Raw genomic sequence first — 22,140 nt, forward strand, 5'->3', positions numbered from 1 at the left:
GTTGCATTAACTGCAACATTTGGTAAAGCGCAGCAGTTTCGGGATTCGGTGCTGATCCCGCTTGTGGAAATGACGGCGTCCCGGGATGCTGCGATGGCGCTGACGGTACGCTCTGCGTTGGCGGAGGAGCGAAGAGATGAGAGGGGCCAAAAGCGCTGGAACGGATCAGTGAAGATCGACGTGTTTCCTCCTCGCTCGCGTCTGATGCACCGTTCTCGTTGGTGCTCATCTTACGCTTTTTGGTCGGTGGCCGCGGAATTTTTCACAATGCACGAAACTATTACAAAATTAAAATGTTTGCCACAAGCACACACACGCAGTTAAATTGTGTCACAAACAGAAAAAGTTCAGGTTTCCCTCGTCGCCACTTTTATGTTTCAGTCGTGATATTACGTTACTAGTAACATTCCAATAACACAAGGTACACGTTACTACATATATTTAATATAACTTATAAAATTAGACTCGCGCGCGCACACCGACCGATCGCACCAAGCGGATTTGCGCCATTCCCTTTTTCGGTGTAGGGCCCATTGACCTGCCGAGCTGATCCTTCACCTATACATCGACACGTTGACAGCTTGACTGTCAACGGCGAGCAACTGGTCTAATCAGCTCGGCCAGGTTGGATCACAACAGAACGGATCTCTGTCCGTAAGTTATTAAGTTATTTTAATTCGTATTGCATCTTGTGTTGTTTTTATTCCGATAGTAATAAATTGTATTGTGTTCAAAATACAGCAGTAAGTATTGCAACAGGCTCTTTTCGAATATAAAAATTAAAGTAATTTACACTCAAGTTGTATTAACACTTCATTTTAAGAAGGGTTAAAAAATCATTTATATTTCTCTTTATCGTCGGATCTGCGAGTCGACGGCAGCGCCCTCTCTTGAGAAATACTGCAATCTCCATTGGACTGTTTACATTTGTTAACAGTAAGTAAGTAAGTAAGTAAGTAAGAAAGCAAGTAAATACTTCCACAATAATTCAAACAAACATTCAAATATATTTTTTAGCATCGATCATATGATCGCACCGCTTCAACATGACATCAAAGCAACTGTGAGCAAATCACCATCGGGCCAGAACCAGCATCAACAGTCCAACAATCATCGTCAAATTGGCAAGCATGGTGGCTGCACCTCCATTGATTTTCTTGTCCAGGAACTCACTGATTTCTCCACGGTTTCTCATGGTAAATTGCTTATTACTTTCGTAATCCTCCAATCCATTCTTGATCGAATCATAGGCAGCCTGGCCTAGTGTGTTCCGGTTCGTCTCGATGAAGCTACTAATCATATCCCGCTCACTGTCGCTCTTCAGTCGGGAGAGAATATTGTTAAAAGCAGAAGCAACATTCATGTAACTGCCATGGCTGTTTGAAACAGAGAAACGAACAAAGTAGTGATAATCAAATACCTGAAAGCATGCCTACTCTCTGAAAGTTGTACTTACGCTGTAGCCCAAATGGCGTGGTGTTGTTGAAGGTAGCGCGAAACGTGCGGTAGCGTATATGGATTATTGATGACGTACGTAAAGGCGTTGCTTTTATCTTGCGACCGAATGTGCGGTGATGCGATGGCATCCAACATAATCTGCAAGAGTGTTGAAGCCGCGATACAATTTTGTCAATTGTTCTGATCGGTTTCTATTGTACATATACTTACATTAATCAGTTCACTCGTTGAAGCGCAACCCAATCCTTGCAGAATAAGAATCTGCTCTGTTGCCATGTTTGTTGTCAAATACTGGTTCCACAAGAATTCAAAGTGCTCCATAGAACCTTTACGAATTCCCTCACAATATACAACCTGGCGCAAGTCAGGGTGAACTCTGTCGACAAAAAAAATGTATGGGCATTATCAACGTGGCTGGCCAGGTTTATCCGATAATCTGATATCATACTTCACGGTCGGGTTTTTGTGGTATCTATCGAACTCGGCTACCGCTGCTTTGCTGCACTCATCATGACCGTAATTGCAAGTCCATTGAAGCACATTCTGACGCATGTACGTAAACACCCGACGTTCGGATACGCTTGGCGCTTGGAATTTGACGGTGTCGTATGCCTTGGAAAAGATGTCCAAGATGTGTGCCTAGAGCGAAACAGAAAGATGGCCACTTGATATGTGTATATAAATATGCGTACAATACTGTCTTACCGCGAACAGTTTTTCGTCTTCAGCGTGTATTCTACGAGCCAGAGTGGTGAGACCATTGACTGCCGCCAACCATGGTGCATAGTCGGTTTCATCCTTCAGGTACTCCAAAATCTCCAACGCTGTTCCGTAGGGTACTACATCTCCACGTGCCAAATTGAAGAGATCGTCAACAATCTGTGCACGGTTGAGCACGTGAATTCCGCCGAATCCTTCGCTGTGGAGCGCCTTAGTAATCTTGCCCCACAGGATGGCATCGTAGTTTACGCGATAATACCCTACTTGCTGGTTGTTGAGAATGAAGTATTTAACGTCGGAGGCACCCGCCATTTGAACCTCCATCGTCCTTCCGGTGTGAATAGCGGGTGTCGTGTTTGAAAATCCATTCGCGTCAGTAGCGTAGGTAATTGGCAGAGGCCAGGTGGTCTGATCTGAGTGATTCGGTTCGTTGACGAGGAAGCGTTTCTGGGTGAGAGTAAAACCACCCTCGTGGCTGGTGACGGTTACCAGTGGATAACCGGACTGCACCGTCCATGGCTCCATGAATGCGCTGGCACTGGAATCGTAGCGATCCAGAACGTTGAATAGGTCTGATGGTCGTGCGGTTTTAAATGCCCGATCCTTGATGTACGCTCTCAGAGCGGTCTGGAACTTTTCCGTACCGAGGTAGTGCTCCATCATACGCAGTGTGACCGCTCCCTTGTTGTAGGAAATGTTGTCAAAGATAGCGCTGGCCTGAGATTGGGTGTACACGGGATGCGTCATTGGATGGGTGGACGTCAAGCTGTCCATCTGCATCACACCCTGAAGCTGCTCTACCACGAACTGATCGTTTAGATCCCAAGCCGTCTCGACGAGTGCTGTACCATAGAATTGATAGTAGCGAGCGAAGCCCTCGTTCAGCCAAGTTACATCCCACCATTCGCAAGTAACCAGATCTCCGAACCACTGGTGGGCCATCTCGTGCGCAATAACGGCTGCAATGCGCTGCTGCTGCAGGCTGGTCGAATCATCCGAACGATAGAGAATATTCGTTTCGCGATACGTAAGCAGTCCCCAGTTTTCCATGGCACCGGCCGAAAAATCTGGCACAGCAGCCATGTACATGCGCGTCATTGCGGGAACATTGCTGTAAGGGTAGTCAATCCAGTCTCCAAGCGCTTTCAGTAGATCGATTCCCACATTCAAGCTGTAATCTGTCTGGTTCCTGGCTTGTGGTCGAGCAAGAATGCCCAAACCACTGCGTTCGTTCACATCATACGGAGCCACAATGAAAGCCACCAGATACGACGACATAGTCGGAGTAACACCGAACGTTGTTAAGCTGCGACCAACCCTGTAGGTGAGAGAACGTAAAGGAAAAACATTTAATCTCAATTGCACTAAATAGTACAATGGCATTCTGCATAACATACTCAGGAGTCGTAGTGCTTGCGATCGGCGTATTGGAGTACACATTGAACTGCGTTTTGTGGTTGATCTTTAGCAGGTAAGTGGCCTTAAATTTAGGCTCATCGAAGCATGGAAAGGCTCGGCGTGCATGCGTCTGCTGGAACTGTGTTGATCCCATCCACACCTTCTCACCGTTTGACCAATAATAGCTCCGGTAGAATCCATGCATATCGTCATCCATGTTTCCGACGTATGTAAACGACAGCTCATATTCCACGTTGGCCTGAAGGGCCGTGGTCAGTGGAAGCGTCAAAATTTCCGTCTCCGGATCATACATTTCCTGCTGTCTCGGTATGACGGTGTTATCCGACTTGCGGGTAATGCTCCAGGCACTGATCTCCATCCTTGCCTTGTGCAGCTTGATTTGCATCACATTCTGTTTCTGCGTGGTCACCGTTATCTTAGCACTACCATCAAACGTGAACTGTGCCTTATTTCCTTCCGGTTCCAGGTATGGTTTAATCTCGACCTCATAGTGTGAAGGCCACACGTCATCATTCAACCGAAAGTCTTCCTGCTGGGCGCGTGGCTCGGCCTCAACCAAAAGGTACCGTTCCGGTTCTAGTGGACTAGCCGCTGATACCACAACGCACGCATAGGTGACAATTGCCACCAGTGCTAGTTTTTCCGCCAATGTCATTCTGTAACGATACATCATCATACAGATAAGAGCACGTTGTTTTACAATTTACGATGATACATTAATCTCTATGAATGCGGCAATAAAGACAGCCGATTGATAACTACGTGCTAGAATGGTTTCAGTTCGAAATGCTTTGGAGATAATACGGCCGATAGTAGAACATTTTAAATATCTTATCACATGCCAAGTATGTCAACCGCATGAATCATTCTGCTAAACTAAATAGACAAAATATAAACATTATTTATGCTTCTATTTGGCCAAATGTCTTTTTAAGAGCTTTTGTGACCTGACTGTTTCTGGATGGTGGTGGTGTTTTAGACATTTTAGTGTTATACAACTTTAAACCACTGAAATAGTGTAATAAGATGCGAATAAAATACGAATTTAGAATTTAATTATTGACTTTCTCAGACTTAAATACGCTCAGTATTACACAAGATCATTCAGATTAGGCTTCAATGATCCAAACAGCAAGGTGCTACGGCCAGCAAAAAACTTGCATTACTCATAACATTTTTTCATCTCACATGATTAATGATCATATGACACAACTTGTATCACTGTATTAATCCAATCAAAACCACCAAAAATACAGTAACACAATAATTTCACTATTATTTTTCACATTTTCGTATGATCTGGCTTTGTTACACACTGGCAAGATATACTGATATGCACGACACATTGACTATGACGGTATAATTGCACACTAATCCTCCGTATGCTTAACATTACATGCTTTATGGCACATTTTTACCTTTCCCCCTCCATGTCTATTACCTGAAATGGTTGCTTCAAATGCTCCGCAGCAACTGAACAGAACACAGATCGGTTACAATTTATATAGAAAGAAAAGTCCCCTGAAACCGTCCCGAACATGTGCGAATCGTCAATAGGAAAAAAAAACGAAATCATAAAAGGTAGAAAATCGAATCAAGATGACAGGCTTTATCAGCATTATATGATAGTGAGGCATCGATACCTGTTGTCATCAGCGAAACAACGCGGTTGCGGCGGTTCACCACAATAAAACAGTAAAGCTACCCAACATACCTCTTCAGTTCGATGGAAATGCGCTAGGTGTTAAAGTCTTGTGCTCACGGTCTCTGTGATCGAGGTCCAAAAAATGCAGGGTTTGCCTTTATATCAGTTTCTCAATTGATGGCATAGCGCAGGTACATACATTGCCGATCGTCTGCTATTTGCTATGATTGACTTCTTACAACTTCACTGATTGGTTTCAGTGAGTTGAGTGAAAGAGAAGAACGGTACGGAAACGAAAGATCGTGATAATGCAGGGCAATTTAAGCTTAATTCATTGCACTACGTCGCGCTGTAGAAGGAGCCGCATGGTGTTTTAAGCATACAATTTTGATTAAGGAGGCGCCTGGTATTCTGATGGAAAGGCTGATGCTTTTTATTTTCTGAGCGTAAAAAGACAATTATTTTGAATGGATGCTTGAATGACTATTACATTGTTAATCATAGATAACGGGAGAAGCAAAAAAGGAAGCAATAAATGCTTATCGATGTACAACCATTAAACATTACTGATTTCGTTCTCAACCTACCATACCGCTAACAATGCCAAGCACAACGCTACAACAACGTTAAAGATAACGGTCCGTGGCGAACCGCTGTCAGCTTTGAGAGAAAGGAATCCACGTATCTCATCCCGGTGATTCATGGTAAACTGTTGATTGTTGTCATATTCCTCCAGCCCCTTACGGATGAGTTCATACGCATCCGCTCCCAACACATCTTTACTAGCTTCGGCGAATTGTGCAATAGCTTCCCGCACAGTCACATCTTTCACTCGTGTAAGGATACCACCGAGGGCCGTCGCAACCTGGTGATAGCCTCCATGACTGCAAAGAGGGGAAATTGAGCATTGTACTAAGATACTTCGCGAGCGCCACTACATTAGTCTCCGTCTACTTACGCTTCAGCCCAGTGGGCACTGTTTTCTACTAGGTAGGATGCAGCCGATTCCAGTGCGTTCTGATTGCTTAGCAGCAGTGATAACGCGGTTCCCTTATCCTGTCTACGAACATCTGGCGAGCTTGTGAAGTTCATATATTTCTGTCCAAATAAAATAAAGTCGTTATTAACACGGTTAGCATACAATCTGAGGCGGTTGGGAATTCTCTTACATAAATGACTGCTTTCTCCGTTGCACAACTCATTCCCTGCAGCGTGAGTTGTTGCTCCGTAGCCACGTTTGTCGTGAGGTACAGATTTAATAGGAAATCAAACTGCTCGTGCGATCCTTTGCGTACCCCTTCACAATACACTACCTGGCGAAGGTCGGGATGAACTCTTTAAAGGAAAAAAAAAACACACTGGCTAGGAGTTTTTCATGGAATTACCGTCTACTATCAACAACACTTACTTTGCACTGGAATTCGCACGGAATGATTCAAATTCCTGCAAAGCACTCTTGCTACAGCCATCGTGCCCGTAGCGACAGGTCCAGTCGAGTACCAGGCGGCGCAAGTAAGTGTGCAGTCGACGCTCCAAGTGCGGAGGTGCTTGAAATTGGACATACTCGTAGACCTTGGCAAACATGTCCCTAACGTGTTGCTGTAATTGAGACCATCATCGTTAAGCGCACGTGTTAACCATGCGCGAATCGTGCGCATTAAACACTTACCGCAAATAGTGTCTCATCCTCTGGGTGAATCCTTAGCGACAGCGAGGCCAATCCGTTGGCAGCGGCTAGCCATGGTGCGTACTCGGTTTCCTCTTTGAGGTACTCCAATATATCCAACGCTTGGCGATAGCCCATCACGTCCGCTTTGGCCAGATTGAACAAATCGTCCACAATCTGTGCGCGGTTTAGCACATGGATGCCCTCGAAGCCTCTGGTGCGAAGGGCCGTACTGATCTTATCCCACAATTCGTCCGCGTAATGTACGCGATAGTATCCCACCTGCTGGTTGTTGAGAATGAAGTATTTCACGTCGGAAGCATTGCTCATATGAATGTTGTACGACTCGGCAGTAACAACCGTTGGTTTAGTGTTTGCGAAATCATCCCCATTGGTGGCAAACGTAATCGGTACTGGCCAGAGCAGTGCATCTTCCTGACTGGTGCGATTGGTAAGGAACCGTTGCTGGGTGATGGTAAATCCATTTGCATTGGTCGCCACGGACACCAGTGGGAATCCTGGCTGCGTTGTCCATTTTTTCATGCACGCACTTGCGCTGGTATCGTGTTTATCTAGCACAGCAAAAAGATGCTCCGGACGGGACGCACTGAATTGCCGATCTTGCACGTACTCGACAATAGCGTTCTTGAATACCTCTTTCGTCATGTGGTGTTCCAACATTCGCAACACAACTCCACCCTTGTTATAGGAAATGGCATCGAATATGGCGGCTGCCTGGGCCGGTGTGTAGACTGGATGGGTCATTGGATGGGTCGACAAGGCACCGTCCGTTTGCATCGCAGTGTGTAGCTTCTCGACCACAAACTGTTGTTCTAACTCCCAGGTCGGTTCAACGAGGGCCGTACCGAAATACTCGAAGTAGGTAGCAAACCCTTCATTTAGCCATGTGACATCCCACCATTCGCAGGTGACCAAATTTCCAAACCACTGGTGAGCCAGCTCGTGCGAGATGATCGTCGCGATGCGTTGCTGCTGCAGACTAGTAGCGTCCTCCGGCACGTACAGCAAGCTGGACTCGCGGTAGGTGATTAAACCCCAGTTTTCCATTGCTCCTGCGGCAAAATCGGGCACCGCCGCCATATACATGCGCTGAATTTCCGTCACATTGTTGAACGGATACTGCAGCCAATCGCCCAGTGCTTGCAGAAGCCGCAGACCCTCGTCAATACTGTACGCTGTCTGGTTGGTGGCTTCTGGACGTGATAGGACTTGCACAATACCCTCGCCGCTCGTACTGTACGGTGCAACGATGAACGCAAGCAAATACGTGGACATCTTCGGTGTGATGCCGAACGTTGCCAATGTGCGATTGTTGCTAAAAGAGTACAGCGTTATTAAAAATACAAAATAAAATTGAACAGGCAATAAAGCAGACATCCCATCAGCTATTGTTGCTTACCCAATGACATCACTCTTAGTGATACGCGTGTTGGAGAATATTTGGTATTGGAGAGGTTTGTAGCTCAGCTTCAGCTGAAATGTCGCCTTGAACTTGGGCTCATCAAAGCACGGAAACGCACGGCGTGCTTCTGTTTGCTCAAACTGGGTCGATCCAAGCCACACTTTCGTGCCATTCTCGTAGAAGTAACTTCGGTAGAATCCTCGCATATTCTCTTCCATCACGCCAACGTAGTTAAACACCATGAGATACTCGACATTTTTCAGCAATGTTTCGTTGAGATGTAGCGTAAGAATTTGCGTTTCCTCGTCGTACGTTTCGTTTTCACTACGCACCAACCTACTGTTGCTTTTGCGCATCACGCTCCAGGACGTAACGTTCATGTTTGCCTTATGCAATTTAATCTGCGTAACGTTTTCTTTCGACGCGGTAACAGTGATGGCGGTGCTACCATCGAACGTAAATGCTTCCTTTTCGAGTTCGGCTTCGAAGTACGGCTTAATTTCGATATCGTAGTGAGACGGCAGCACGTCATCGTTTAGCCGGTAGTGCTCCAGCTGGACGCGTGGTTCAACCTCAACTTCAGCGAACAGTTTCGCGTGCAATGGTGTACAGGAGACGTTAAGGCTGAGAAAGCTCACTAGGCTAACCGCCAAGATGGCGGCTTCCATACGCACGTGCATTTTGGTACAATTTTTCACGAACCTGATACGACAAATGGAAGTTGTATTGTGTTCAATACTATTTCGAAATTTCACGTCATAAATTTTAAGGGAGGATTTGTAACAGGAAAGTTGATGTTTGAATTGTTTAAAACATATTTAAGGAAACAAGTCTAAAAATTATTATGCAAAACATCTTTTTTCACTGCACTCAAATCACATCGTTACCTGTCAGTTTGCCAACACACACTACCTGTCCACATTTGGTGACTCGCTGAAACCCAGCCGTTGTTTCACTGGAGGTTCTTTGGCAAATGTGTCAATATTTATAGAGCTTTCTATACCACAAGTACTGACTACAGGAGGACACGCAGCAATGGCAAGAATGTGAAGAACGGATCTTCAGTGCAGTTTGTCTTTATCAGCGCTATAAATGTATTAAAGTGCTTATTTCTCCTGCTCCGAAATGTCTACAACCGTCGATGGTTCGAGTGAATAGAAGCCCTGCCCACAACGTATGCACATCCTATTCTTTTATCATTTCAATGTATACAACACCATTGGTGCTATCGGTTCATATATCGTGCTGTTGGTTTGTTTATTTTTATCATTTATGTAGCAGTTAGGCGTGTAAAAATGAGTATCGAATTTTATCTCTTATCAGTAAACGGTTGCAGATTGTGATTCACCTGTTTGTGAAACTAGACCAAATTATTGTATTATTACGCTAGAAGAGTTAAAAATGTCACCAATAATGATTTTTTAAAGACTCCAAAACCGAACTGTTCTGGATGGTACTGCCTAGAGAAGATAGTAGGTAAGTCTTATCAGTTGAACACAGTCATTAGCATTGCTTATTTGTATCGCTTGGTAGCATCAGTTGTAGATAATATTGATGGGTGCGAAAGGATTTAACAAAATCTCCTACGTAAGTGATAAAAGGCACTTGTTCAGCATCGTTCACACGCAAGCACCTTGTAAAGTCAATCATTTGAGTATTGGGTTGATTGATGATTTGTGCATCAAACACACTTGTGAATTCCCCAAACAAAATTGATTTAAATGGTATGATAGTGACTTGCTCAATTTCGTGAATGACGCATCCAAATGATTCATTAATAACCGTTTTTAACGCGTGCATGATCCCACTTTTACATAATACCATCACCTAAATTTTTGGCACAAATATAATGAAAATGCTGTTTAAAATCCGTTATAGCTCGTTACAAAACGAAATCGCTGTACATAACACCATCCCTACCTTTCTACATCAATATCGTTGATTTAAATAGTGTTGACAAGTGAAAATGTGGTACTTTGGTGGCAGAACTGTATACTCAAAAATTGTGAAGTAGGATCAATTGATGTATAAAAGCTTCAATATTCGAAACACTAACAACTTGTGTGTCTTGGACACATGATCGGTCACAACTGGAGATGCTTCAACTTACGGAACTTGTTCGTAGCTTTTCGAATGTCGCTGCGAAAGTGTGCTGCGCTTATCTCAGCGCATGATACAGGCTAAACGTTAAGCTAAGGCACCCATCTCCGGCACTGGGAAGTTATTGCCGCGAGTGTCATAGTATGGTTAAACACTAAATGGTAATTAGCTGCAGTAAATATCGTAACTGCCGGCGGCGTTCGACAGTTCATATTTAATAGGACGGTGAGCTGACTGGCAGGATGCATGGAGGCATCGTTCACGTGGCCCACGATTGACTGTCTGATATTTAACCGCACAGATTATGACATTTACGGCAGTCTGTGTGATGAATAGCTGAATATTATGAGGTGTTGTGAGTTCAAAATAATCGTTCGACAACGGACACGGCTAATGCGCTGCTAGGTAACATAATGAACCGCTTTTAATAAAGAAAATTAAATAACATTTTTTTACTTTGCATAGAAATCCAGTTTATTTGATCACATCATATGTCTGATCATAATAGAATAATGAAAGACAGCTAATTTTATCTTGTTCCTATTGCCCACTGGAACAACATATATAACTTATTTATCATGGACAACGGCACGCGCTATCAGATGCTCCATTTCATTCGTTTGCTTCATCTCATCTGGCTGGTGATTGCCGAGGAATTTGAAATGTGCCAGCGATAATCTTAATAGGGAGAAGCAGTGTTCTACCGTGTTGATAAGTGAATTGCTATCACAATACACAGCTATTGTGGCAGATAAACGAAACCCCTGCTGCAATAGCAATAGTACGATCGATGTGTGGAAAGCACTGTAGGTTAACCAGTAGATTTGTGCACATCGCCACATCAAGTGTTACAATATGGGTTGTGCGCAAATTACAATCGTCTATCTTTTGGTTACTATTGTGAGGCTGTGTTGCGGTGTGCACACAGTCAGTGAATTAAGTGAACACAAGCTCATGGGTTTGATGCGAAATGATGATGATGGCACGGGTTCCAGCAGCTATCGATTGCCCGCTGTATCTGAGCCGCTCTCATACGATTTGTATCTCGATCTGACGGATAACAGTTTCGCTAGCTACACCGGAATGGTTGATATTACAATTAAGTACACCGGCAATGAGTCAAGTTTTTCGTTAAATAGTTTGGATTTAACGATAAATGAAACGAGTGTTCGTGTTTGGCGCACAGATGGAACAGAAGTGCCGTTGAAATCGTTTGTTATCTCACGCCAATTCGAGCAACTGTATTTTACCTTCGATGACCTGTTGGAAACGGGTTCAGTCTATAAGATTCACTTAGATTTTCAAGGTGTGATAAAGACAGACTTTTTCAAAGGTATTTACCGTAGCAGTTATCGAGTAGGAAATGATATCAAGTGAGTAAGCATTAGGCAAAGGCTTAAGAATTTATTCATCAACAATAGTTACTCGAGCTGACTGGAAAACAAAATTATACAGCTGAAGATTCATGTACGACGATATATGTAACATTTGCTACAAAACTCCATGTTCTGCTTCGTATGTTCTTAAGTACGTTTTTATAAGTATCGGTTTTTATTCTAAATTGGTACATTTCGCATCATGCAGGGTTTCTATAGACGATTGTGTATTTACTATTTGTTGCTGTTAACGTGATCAACTATTTATTTAATCGCTTCAGATACCTAGCAACTACATTTTTCGCCGCAACTTACGCTCGCACCGTGTTTCCCTGTTACGATGAACCATCCTACAAGGCAAAGTTTAACATCAAAATTCGACATCTGTCTTATCATACAGCTTTGTCCAACATGCCGGTAACAGTCAGGTAAAGTTGTCTCAGACCGGAGACTTCTAACTATTCGATGAGTAGTACAAATATTAAATCTCACTGTTTGATTGCAGCACGCGCTTTGATGGCTACAGTGAAACCACATTCGATACCACTCCTCTCATGTCTACCTACCTGGTGGTATTGGTCGTGTCAGAGATGAAAACACTGTCCTCCGACAAGGAGCTTTTCCGAGTTTTTGCTCCGGTATGCTTACAAACCAATGCACAAGACTCATAAAACCCTGCAATTATTCATGATATAAATTGATCCATCCCTTTATCAAAACATGCAGGAAAACAAGATAAATTATACCATTTATGCGCATGACTTTGCCGTCCGGGCTGTACGTGCACTGGAAACACACTTTGGTCGACAGAACCAAATGTCAAAAATAGATCTAGTAGGCATTCCTGATTTCGCGATGGGTGCTATGGAGAACTGGGGTCTGATAACGTTCCGGGAGGATTATTTGATCTATGAAGGTGAGAAGGAAACAACGGCCTATGCTAAACAAAGGATAGCCTCTGTGGTGACGCATGAATTGGTGCACATGTGGTTCGGCAACGAGGTTACTCCTGAATGGTGGACCTACGTTTGGTTGAATGAGGGTTTTGCGAACTACTTCGAGTACTACATCACATCACAGGTAGAACTCAGTAAATCGTGGTAATATTGGAATGTGTCTAATATGGTTAATCCTTTTCCAGTTGGAGCCTGCGTGGAAATTCTGGGATCAGTTTATCGTGAGCAATGTCCACTCGGCTCTTTCAAAAGATTGTCATAGTTCAGCCCGACCGATGAACTACTATGCAACAGATCCGGCAATTCTAAACGAACTATACGATTATGTGGTGTATGCAAAGAGTGCTTCGGTTATACGAATGATACAGAACGTTATAGGGCTTGAAACCTTCAAGCAGGCTATCAACGACTATTTGCGATCACAGAGCTATCTCACCACCAAACCGGAGTATCTCTACGCGAGCATTGAAAAGTTCCGCACCGTCGATCTTCCGGCTAGCGTAGAAGCCATCTTCGAGAGCTGGGCTAATGCCCCAGGCTATCCTGTCGTAACGGTTACGGTCGATCGTACCAAGCGTACACTAACCGCTTCCCAGAAGCGCTTTTGGATGCCAAACGAAGTAGACACACCACCGGAAAATAAGCTGTTCTACATTCCGCTGAATTATGCTTCAAATGTACCTTCCTCAAACGATTTCCAAGATACAGCTCCCACATTCTGGTTGACTCCGGCGGACCCTTCCACGACCATTTCTCTAGAGACCAATGTTGAGTGGCTTGTAGTGAACAAGCAGCAGACGGGATACTATCGGGTGAACTACGATGTCGAGAGCTGGCACAAGTTGATCGAGGTATTGAATAGCGATCGTTTTGAGGAACTTCTTCCCGTCATAAATCGGGCACAGCTTGTAGACGATGTAGCAAATCTTGCCCGTGCAGGTCAAGTCGGTTACGATGTGGCATTGTCACTGATACGCTATCTGGAGCGGGAAACGGAATACGTACCATGGAGTACAGCTTACGATGCATTGCTGCACCTTGATCGAATGTTTTCAAGTAACGAGGAATATATGCGATTCGAAAGTTATGGACGAACTATAACCTCGCACGTTTTCAACGTAACTAACCTTGCTGAAGGAACCCATCTGGATAGGTTACACCGTGACAAATCTATTTATTTAGCATGCTATTTTGGTGTACCGGCCTGTTTAAACATGGCAACATCGATAGTCAAAGCTGCACTTGACGAGGAAACGTTAGACGTGCCCAAGGAGATACAATCTGCCGTGTTTTGTGCGTTACACAAGCATGACTTGCCCATTGAAGGAGACTACGGGATCGAGCTTTTCCAAAAGTTCTGGCAAGCAACGGATCAATATAAGCATCTGATGAATATGTTCATCGGCAGTTTAGGATGTTCGCGGAATCCGGCTCTGACTGAGTTCTTCCTGCAAATGATTGAAATAGATACGCCTGCACTTCCGGTTACTAGCGCCATGAAAAGTAATATACTAACAAGCATGATTGCAGGAAGTCCCATTACGCGTAATGCAGCGTTCCAGTACATAAGGTCCCGGTTTGCCGTTGTGTCGGATATGCTGGACCGTCAATTGGTACCCATTTTTAATGCTTTTGGTACAAGTATAAATACTCCCGCGGAATACAATATGGTACGTACGTTTAGCTGTAAGTTTAAGCATCTAGCCTCCGGTAAGAAGATACATAACAAAACACAATGTTTCTTTTGATAGCTCAAGGAACTCGTACAAAGCTATCAGGTCTCGCTGGTTCCGGCATCGTTAGAAGCTGCCAATCGTGCTCTCGTGCAGGCAGAACAGAACTTGAACTGGATAGATAAGCATAAGGTTGCTGTTGCCAAATGGCTGACAGAGGAAAACTTCGAAGGCGGAATCCCAGACGATAATGGAGCAGAAGTGGCTTCTCCTTCAGTAGGAATATTTGCAGCGGTTGGGATTATCTCGATTTCATTGTGGCGTATTCAATGATGTCACTCAATAAGTACGCTTTACCGCTTAAACATTAAAAATAACACGAAGCTCGACGGCACTGTTTTTTTTTTTTTTTTTTTTTTGTGTTACAAGTGGACAACAAACAATCAACGGCAGGAAGTGTTTTATGGGAGTACATGTACATGTGCAATGCCCAAACTTGTGTTGGCTGAACAATAGTGTTATCGATGAGCATTTTGCCACAAGATGATAGCATGTTATCTGTAGATACTTCATAGGTCGAGGCGTATCAGATGATTGCATTGTGATCCTGATTGCCAACCGATTAATCTATGAAGATACGAGTGTTTTACTGTGTCAATAAAAAAACAGCTAATCAACCGTGAAGTATTGTTCCCGGTAGTCGTGCAGTCTTTAATTCGGTTCGGTACCATAACGATGTACCGCCCAGCACTGATCGTAGCAGCCGTTTGGCTACCATTAATCCTCGCATCAGCTCCCCTAGAATTGGAAAAGTCTCCAACAACACGTGATTCCCACGATGACAGTCGCTACCTGTTGCCAAAAGTTTCGGAACCTATCTCATATGAGCTATTCCTGGACATTACCAATTACTATTTCTATTCGTATTCGGGAACCGTTGAGATAGAGTTTCGCTACACAGGTGATCAGAATCATTTTTATCTGCATAGTGACGGATTAGTGATTGATGAAAGCAGTATTACGGTAACGCGACCCGATGGAACCAATCTGCCAGTTGGAAACGTAGTCTATATGGAACAGTTTGAGCAAGTTTATTTCGGATTCGGGGAGCGCCTGCTAACTGGAGAACACTATAAGATACGAATGAGCTTCCTCAACAATATTGGTACCGAGCTTAAAGGGCTGTACAGGAGCAGTTACGTCATTGGTAATACAACAAGGTAGGTTGAAGTTTAATTTGATGAATATTGGTACAATATTCTTCAATAAAATTGCTCAGACTAAGTTTGTGACGAGTGATTCGGGTTTCAAAAGATCTTTTAAACAATATTTTAAAAGGATGACTTTATAGGTTATTATAGTGATATCCTTTAACTGATCTAATCAATAATAGATATCTGGCTACAACTCATTTTGAATCCACATACGCTCGGAGTGTATTTCCCTGCTATGATGAACCGGCGTACAAGGCTACATTCAATGTACGGATACGACACCGTCCAGAGTATACTGCATTGTCCAACATGCCAGCAATTAATAGGTATGCAAAACTAAATTGTTAGTAGAAAAATAAATCACTACCGCACGATCATTACTTTCCACCAGTGAGACCGTGGGCGATTACACGGAAACGACATTTGACACTACGCCTCTAATGTCGACATATTTGTTAGCGTTTGTCATATCAGATTTTAAAACTATATCGCAAGAAACGGATCGCTTCAGGGTATTTGCTGCGGTAAGAAATGTGTTTTATGGGATGTGTACGAATTGCAGTAAATAACATGAATATTTTATCAACATAGGAAGACAAGTTCGCACACACCGAGTATGCGTTAGAGTTCCTTGCGAAGTCTTTAAGGGCGTTGGAAACATTTTTTGGGCACCAATATCAGTTACCGAAGGTGGATCTTATAGCTATACCAGATTTCGCGATGGGTGCCATGGAGAACTGGGGTCTGATAACGTTCCGAGAGCAGTACCTAATTTATGAAGAAGGCGTTACAACGGTCCGGACGAAACAAAACATTGCTGATCTGATCACACATGAGCTAACTCATATGTGGTTCGGCAACGAGGTTACTCCGGATTGGTGGACCTACCTGTGGTTAAGTGAAGGCTTCGCTAGGTACTTCGAGTACTACATTACATCGCAGGTATGGGTGCATTATTACATTAATTACAATATTTGTTGCATGTTGCATTAAAATCGCATTATGTATCTTGCTATTGGTAGCTCGAACCCACCTGGAACCTTTGGGAGCAGTTTATCGTGAATAATGTCCACTCGGCCCTTTCTCAAGACTGCCACGTCCACAATCGAATGATGAGCTACTATGCAACAGATCCGGCAATTCTAAATGATCTATTTGACTACGTTGTGTATGCAAAGAGTGCTTCGGTTATACGAATGATACAGAACGTTATAGGGCTTGAAACCTTCAAGCAGGCTATCAACGACTATTTGCGATCACGGAGCTATCTCACCACCAAACCGGAGTATCTCTACGCGAGCATTGAAAAGTTCCGCACCGTCGATCTTCCGGCTAGCGTAGAAGCCATCTTCGAGAGCTGGGCTAATGCCCCAGGCTATCCTGTCGTAACGGTTACGGTCGATCGTACCAAGCGTACACTAACGGCTTTCCAGAAGCGCTTTTGGATGCCAAACGAAGTAGACACACCACCGGAAAATAAGCTGTTCTACATTCCGCTGAATTATGCTTCAAATGTACCTTCCTCAAACGATTTCCAAGATACAGCTCCCACATTCTGGTTGACTCCGGCGGACCCTTCCACGACCTTTTCGCTAGAGACCGATGTCGAGTGGCTTGTAGTGAACAAGCAGCAGACGGGATACTATCGGGTGAACTACGATGTCGAGAGCTGGCACAAGTTGATCGAGGTATTGAATAGCGATCGTTTTGAGGAACTTCTTCCCGTCATAAATCGGGCACAGCTTGTAGACGATGTAGCAAATCTGGCCCGCGCAGGCGAAGTCGGTTACGATGTGGCATTGTCACTGATACGCTATCTAGAGCGGGAAACGGAGTACATACCATGGAGTACAGCTTACAACGCTTTGTTGCACGTGGACAGGATGTACTCGACGGTCGGGCAGTATGATAGGTTTGAAAGCTATTTGCGTTCTATTGCTGGATGCATGTATGAAAACGTACTACTAACTGGACCGATGGATCACGTTAGCAGACTTCATCGTGGGAATACAGTTTATCTAGCGTGCTACTCGGGGGTGCAAAAATGTGTGGATGATGCGAATTCGCTAATCACGAAAGCCATCGAAGATCCTGCGTTTATTGTCCCCGAGGAAGTGCAGGCCGCAGTCTTTTGTGTGTTGCATAAGTATCCAGCTGCAACATTAACCGCACAGAGTGACTTATTCGAAAAATATATACAAACCGCCGAGAGCCCTCAGCAATTAGAGATGGTTAACCGGCTTCTGGCTAGCGTTGGGTGCGCACGTAATGAAACCACGCTGGAATACTATCTAGCACTCACCGCGTACAACTACCCAGGGCTTCCCGTAACTGCTGCGCAAAGGAATCAAATCTATCTCGGGCTAATCAACGGAAGTCCCGCAACACGATTGGCCGCGCTGCGCTATATGCACGAACATTTTTCCACCGTCAGTTACTTGCTGACCTCGGTAACCTCGATCTTCACAGAATTGGGTAATCGTATCAATTCTCGATTACAATACGAACTGGTATGTTTACACGCACATCGCGGATGTATGTTCAGGGATGTTATTTATTTGTCGTTAACTTCATTGCAGCTTCAAAACATCGTGGACAAGTACGGGAATGCTTTGTCAAGCGCAGCAAAGGCAGCAGCAGATGCAGCTCTAATACAAGCGGACCAGAACATTCAATGGATTGAAAAGCACACAGAAGCCATATCGTCTTGGTTGATTGAGAATGAGTATGAGGGAACTACCGTAAAACCTCCCGGTGGTGGCACCGGGGTGGTCCATTCCGTCGGTATGCTAACTGCTTTCGGAAGTGCAATAATTTTGTTGATGTCAAATGCATTGCTGCGCTAAATCTTGCGTCCTTTCACAACGAGCAGCACTATTTCCAGCACAACGAATTTATTGTTTGATGCACAGAATAAACTGTCATGTGTACAATGTTTATGAGAATGATTGTATATGTCGCTTTAAAACTATTTTTCACACTAAATCGTAACATCACTTACTCGTCTGCATTTCCACAGTGACGACATTCTTTATCCAATTGTAGTACTCACTGACCCGCTGGTACACACTATAATATTCCTTTGCAAGCGTTTGTTCTGCGCCCTGTACATTAACATTTTTTGTCACCACACGCCCTGAACCATAGAGCCCAACAAGGTATGTTACCTGACGTTCATAAACACCTTGCGCAAAATGGCTAACAAGCGCACTTCCTCCGTCATCATTCAGCATTTCATAACGGTGATAGAACATGATATCCTCTTCTATGCACAGCTGCAGATTGGTAACATTCGAATTCGGGTATTTCCTTACACAATCCGCGTTAAACATAGGAGAATTGTACTGGTGCGTAAAGTTTGGATTTGCGTATACCTCCTGCAGCCGCAATGGCGTATACGTCTGATTGCGCCATAGGCATGCGGGAATAGTGTCATTGTCAATCGTAACCGCGGTTTTTAATTTCAGCAGTAACAAATTGAACTCGGTTGATACGTTGTTATACTCCGGGTGTGTAAATGTATGCTCCACGCCCAATGTTTGACGAGTACTATTACCCAACTCGACCGTGATTTCATCCTGGGCTATGCGTTCAAAGCATGCAGCGGTGGTTAAAACGAATTGTTTGGTGATCAATGTACCATTGCATGAACGATCACCGCTGCCATGAATCCGGGCCTGTCAATTGGAAGTTGAGTAAGTTATGCTTTTGTTGGCATCGTTGTAACTAATTTTTACCATAACTTACCAAGAACGGATAGGTAGGAAAGTTATCGATTTTGTAGGGAGATTTATTTTTCCTGAACTCATGGTAAAGGTTGTGGCAATTGTCTATCTCCTCGATTGTCTGTGCTAGTTGCTCACGATGGGTTTCATCGCGTAACACGTTGTCGTCCGAGCAGCATACTACCAATTCCTCATGCTTACCGAACGAACAGGAAGATGAAGGATTTACTGCTTTCCCTTGTTTTGCTTCCTGATCGAGTTTCGGGCAGTATTGCAGACTAACACAGGTGCCCTCGTTTCCGTTTGCATCCTGGCATCGATCTCCATAGTATTTGGTGTTATCCTCGTAGTGGACTAGAACCAGACAGGAATAAAACCGTATTCACTTTAGTACATTAGCAACATGCCAAAAATCTGATTACAAACCCTATTACCTTTTGTTGCAAAAATTATACTATCGATCCAATTTACGTATGGCGCTATTTTGGTGTACACGGTAGGCATATTGAACCCACAATTTTCTCCCTTGCTGTTGATCGCGAAAATATACTCAAAGTAACGTTGGAAGGTGTACAGAGAGCGCGACATGGCAGAACCAATACTATTGTGACAGCTGTTGGGTGCCAGCGCGGTTGGGAATCCGGCACAAAACTGATTTGGGGGCACTTTATCGACACATTCTTCATATGCATCAGCGGTAGCATAGAATTGTTTCGTTCGCACCGTTTCATCATCATTCCCTTCGTTGAACGGCACGTAGCCATTCGTTTGGAATTGTTCTACCGGGAACTTATCTCGCGTCCAGATGCACGCCGGTAGGACGTTTTTATTAAACCTGCAACAGTAGAGTTGATATTCTTTAGTTCGCATTGCTCGTTTTGTGAAATAGTGTAACACTGCTTATCATATAATACGTACTCGTAAAAGGGGTTCACAAGTTCTAGCAGGGCGATATCGTTGGCTAGCGTTGTTGCAGAGAACTCTGGATGATAATGCACCTTTTTTGCTACTGCATGCACCTTAATTTCATTGTCCAGCTTTGGATAGTACTCATTAAGCTGACCCAATTCTACCTTATAGCTATCACTAATATAAGCGAGGATAGTAGGTATTAGCAGAACGTATTGTGATGAACTGTTATACAAACTTACGCGTCATACTGATGCAAGCAGTTGGCAGCGGTGAGAATAAACTTCGGCGCTATAAGTGATCCATAACAGTGGCGTTTGGATCCTGTTTCCGTCGTATTGGGAACGATACGTACCTTGTACTGATTGACGGTTGTGCTCGTTAATCGACTTTTGGAATATTGCACTTGTTCGAAATTATCACTTCTCGAAGCCATTGAATCTTCATAATCCCGGTATTTTTCATACGTAGCGACGCATTCTGTAAAATAAGCACAGAGTAAGGAAATAAAATTGGTCATTAGCAAACAGAGCAAACATGTAGTATACATTTTCTGTCGCATGTTCTTACCAGACGATTTAATTTTTTGCTCGGTGACACTTTCCATCCAAACGATGTATTTCATCACTGCCAAAGCTGATCCCATATCGTCGGTACCAAAAGTAAATACGAATGGATGCATGCGATAATTGGCGATGGCTCTAGTCTGTAGTAAGGTGCTCGTTTTCAGAAGATCCGTCAAACATTCGATGCGGTTGTTGTACGTACATTTAGTTTCCTCCAGTACAAGACTACCATTTGGAGCTGGTGGCAGGACAGTGAATAAAGGTCCACTTTAAAAACGCTTCACCTAACCATATCTTCATCTTATAGCATACCAACGACAATTGATTGTATTTTGTCAAATCCATCCTCAAAAGAAGCATCCCAGAAGCACGCAGGCAGTGCTAATTTCGTAATCCTGGAGAGGCGTATGAAGCAAGATCATCACATTTATTAATTACTTGTACCAACAAGAAAATGCAAACACATGTTGGAACACTACTTACGAGATGGATGAGTTGAGGCGAAGCAGACTAACATTGTACTCGGGATGTGCGAACATTTCGACTACGTTGATCGCGTCCAGTGTTTCGTTGGATAGTTTGATTTCCGGTAGACTATCATCTTCAGCTAATGCACAATCCGACGTAGTTAGCACATGGTTTTCGTCTACGATCAGTCCAACACAAGTCAAATCTTCTTTCAGCACTCTCACTGTATGGCTGAACGTTTTATCAACGTATCGGTCAACGAATATGGAGCTAGCCAATGCTATTCCTCCATGGTTGTAAATATTGAAGGGACAATCTGAAAGCAAGCAAAACATTTTTAAAAAAGCTAATAAATGTGAGATATGATATAGAAACTATGCACCCATTTGCAAATCATCACACGATGCATAAATGCGATGGTGACCTCACGTGCATCGTATTCTAGACAATATGTGGAATTTCCGCAAGTATGCAAACAAGTTCTAGTGCAAACAATTAATCTAATTAGCCTCCAAAGTGGCGTGGAGAGAGTGATTTACCTTTAACGCTACGTTCTACATTTGGCATCAGCTCATCCAAAGAATCCAGTTCAGGAGTGTTTTTTGGGAAAAGAGTTGCAGAAGCTGTTCGGAATAAGAAATCAAGATCAATGAAAACATCACGTGTTTGTGCTTTCTACGGCTATTCGTTCAAAAAAACTTGTTTTCTCGAAACAAAAAAACTGTCGCCCAATATTTCCCATACCTGTTTGAATACAACACACCACTGCTGTAACACGAAACACTGTAAGCAAGAAGCGTATTTCAACCATTTTAACGCACT

The 22,140-nt window shown here is 43.6% G+C and overlaps 5 protein-coding genes across 5 annotated transcripts; 2 read left to right on the forward strand and 3 right to left on the reverse strand.

Moving 5' to 3' along the window:
* Positions 1-1,042: 1,042 nt before the first annotated feature.
* Positions 1,043-4,252, reverse strand: LOC128299814 (membrane alanyl aminopeptidase-like). Its single transcript, XM_053035916.1, has 6 exons — positions 3,576-4,252; positions 2,164-3,496; positions 1,907-2,097; positions 1,669-1,834; positions 1,457-1,596; positions 1,043-1,376 (listed from the first exon to the last, which is right to left on the reverse strand). The coding sequence occupies exons 1-6, from the start codon at positions 4,250-4,252 to the stop codon at positions 1,073-1,075; spliced, it is 2,811 nt and encodes a 936-aa protein (XP_052891876.1). The 3' UTR covers positions 1,043-1,072.
* A 1,441-nt stretch (positions 4,253-5,693) lies between these two features.
* On the reverse strand, positions 5,694-9,011 carry LOC128310497 (membrane alanyl aminopeptidase-like). The gene is made up of 6 exons (XM_053047151.1): positions 8,329-9,011; positions 6,912-8,244; positions 6,651-6,841; positions 6,412-6,577; positions 6,201-6,340; positions 5,694-6,126 (listed from the first exon to the last, which is right to left on the reverse strand). Exons 1-6 carry the CDS (start codon positions 9,009-9,011, stop codon positions 5,826-5,828), a joined length of 2,814 nt encoding a protein of 937 aa, XP_052903111.1. The 3' UTR covers positions 5,694-5,825.
* Positions 9,012-11,385: 2,374 nt separating this feature from the next.
* Positions 11,386-14,769, forward strand: LOC128310506 (aminopeptidase N-like). The gene is made up of 6 exons (XM_053047164.1): positions 11,386-11,534; positions 12,089-12,235; positions 12,313-12,445; positions 12,534-12,887; positions 12,949-14,433; positions 14,515-14,769. The coding sequence occupies exons 1-6, from the start codon at positions 11,386-11,388 to the stop codon at positions 14,767-14,769; spliced, it is 2,523 nt and encodes an 840-aa protein (XP_052903124.1).
* Positions 14,770-15,171: 402 nt separating this feature from the next.
* Positions 15,172-18,581, forward strand: LOC128310573 (aminopeptidase N-like). Its single transcript, XM_053047249.1, has 6 exons — positions 15,172-15,656; positions 15,830-15,980; positions 16,046-16,174; positions 16,242-16,592; positions 16,673-18,160; positions 18,230-18,581. The coding sequence occupies exons 1-6, from the start codon at positions 15,172-15,174 to the stop codon at positions 18,494-18,496; spliced, it is 2,871 nt and encodes a 956-aa protein (XP_052903209.1). The 3' UTR covers positions 18,497-18,581.
* On the reverse strand, positions 18,161-22,138 carry LOC128299818 (uncharacterized). The gene is made up of 10 exons (XM_053035929.1): positions 22,063-22,138; positions 21,858-21,941; positions 21,334-21,634; positions 21,163-21,245; positions 20,855-21,088; positions 20,527-20,764; positions 20,294-20,461; positions 19,810-20,210; positions 19,398-19,729; positions 18,161-19,327 (listed from the first exon to the last, which is right to left on the reverse strand). Exons 1-10 carry the CDS (start codon positions 22,127-22,129, stop codon positions 18,644-18,646), a joined length of 2,592 nt encoding a protein of 863 aa, XP_052891889.1. The 5' UTR covers positions 22,130-22,138; the 3' UTR covers positions 18,161-18,643.
* Between the last annotated feature and the right edge of the window lie 2 nt (positions 22,139-22,140).

The sequence above is a fragment of the Anopheles moucheti genome, chromosome 2, assembly GCF_943734755.1.
Source record: "Anopheles moucheti chromosome 2, idAnoMoucSN_F20_07, whole genome shotgun sequence".
In the NCBI taxonomy this organism is placed as follows: Eukaryota; Metazoa; Arthropoda; class Insecta; order Diptera; family Culicidae; genus Anopheles; species Anopheles moucheti.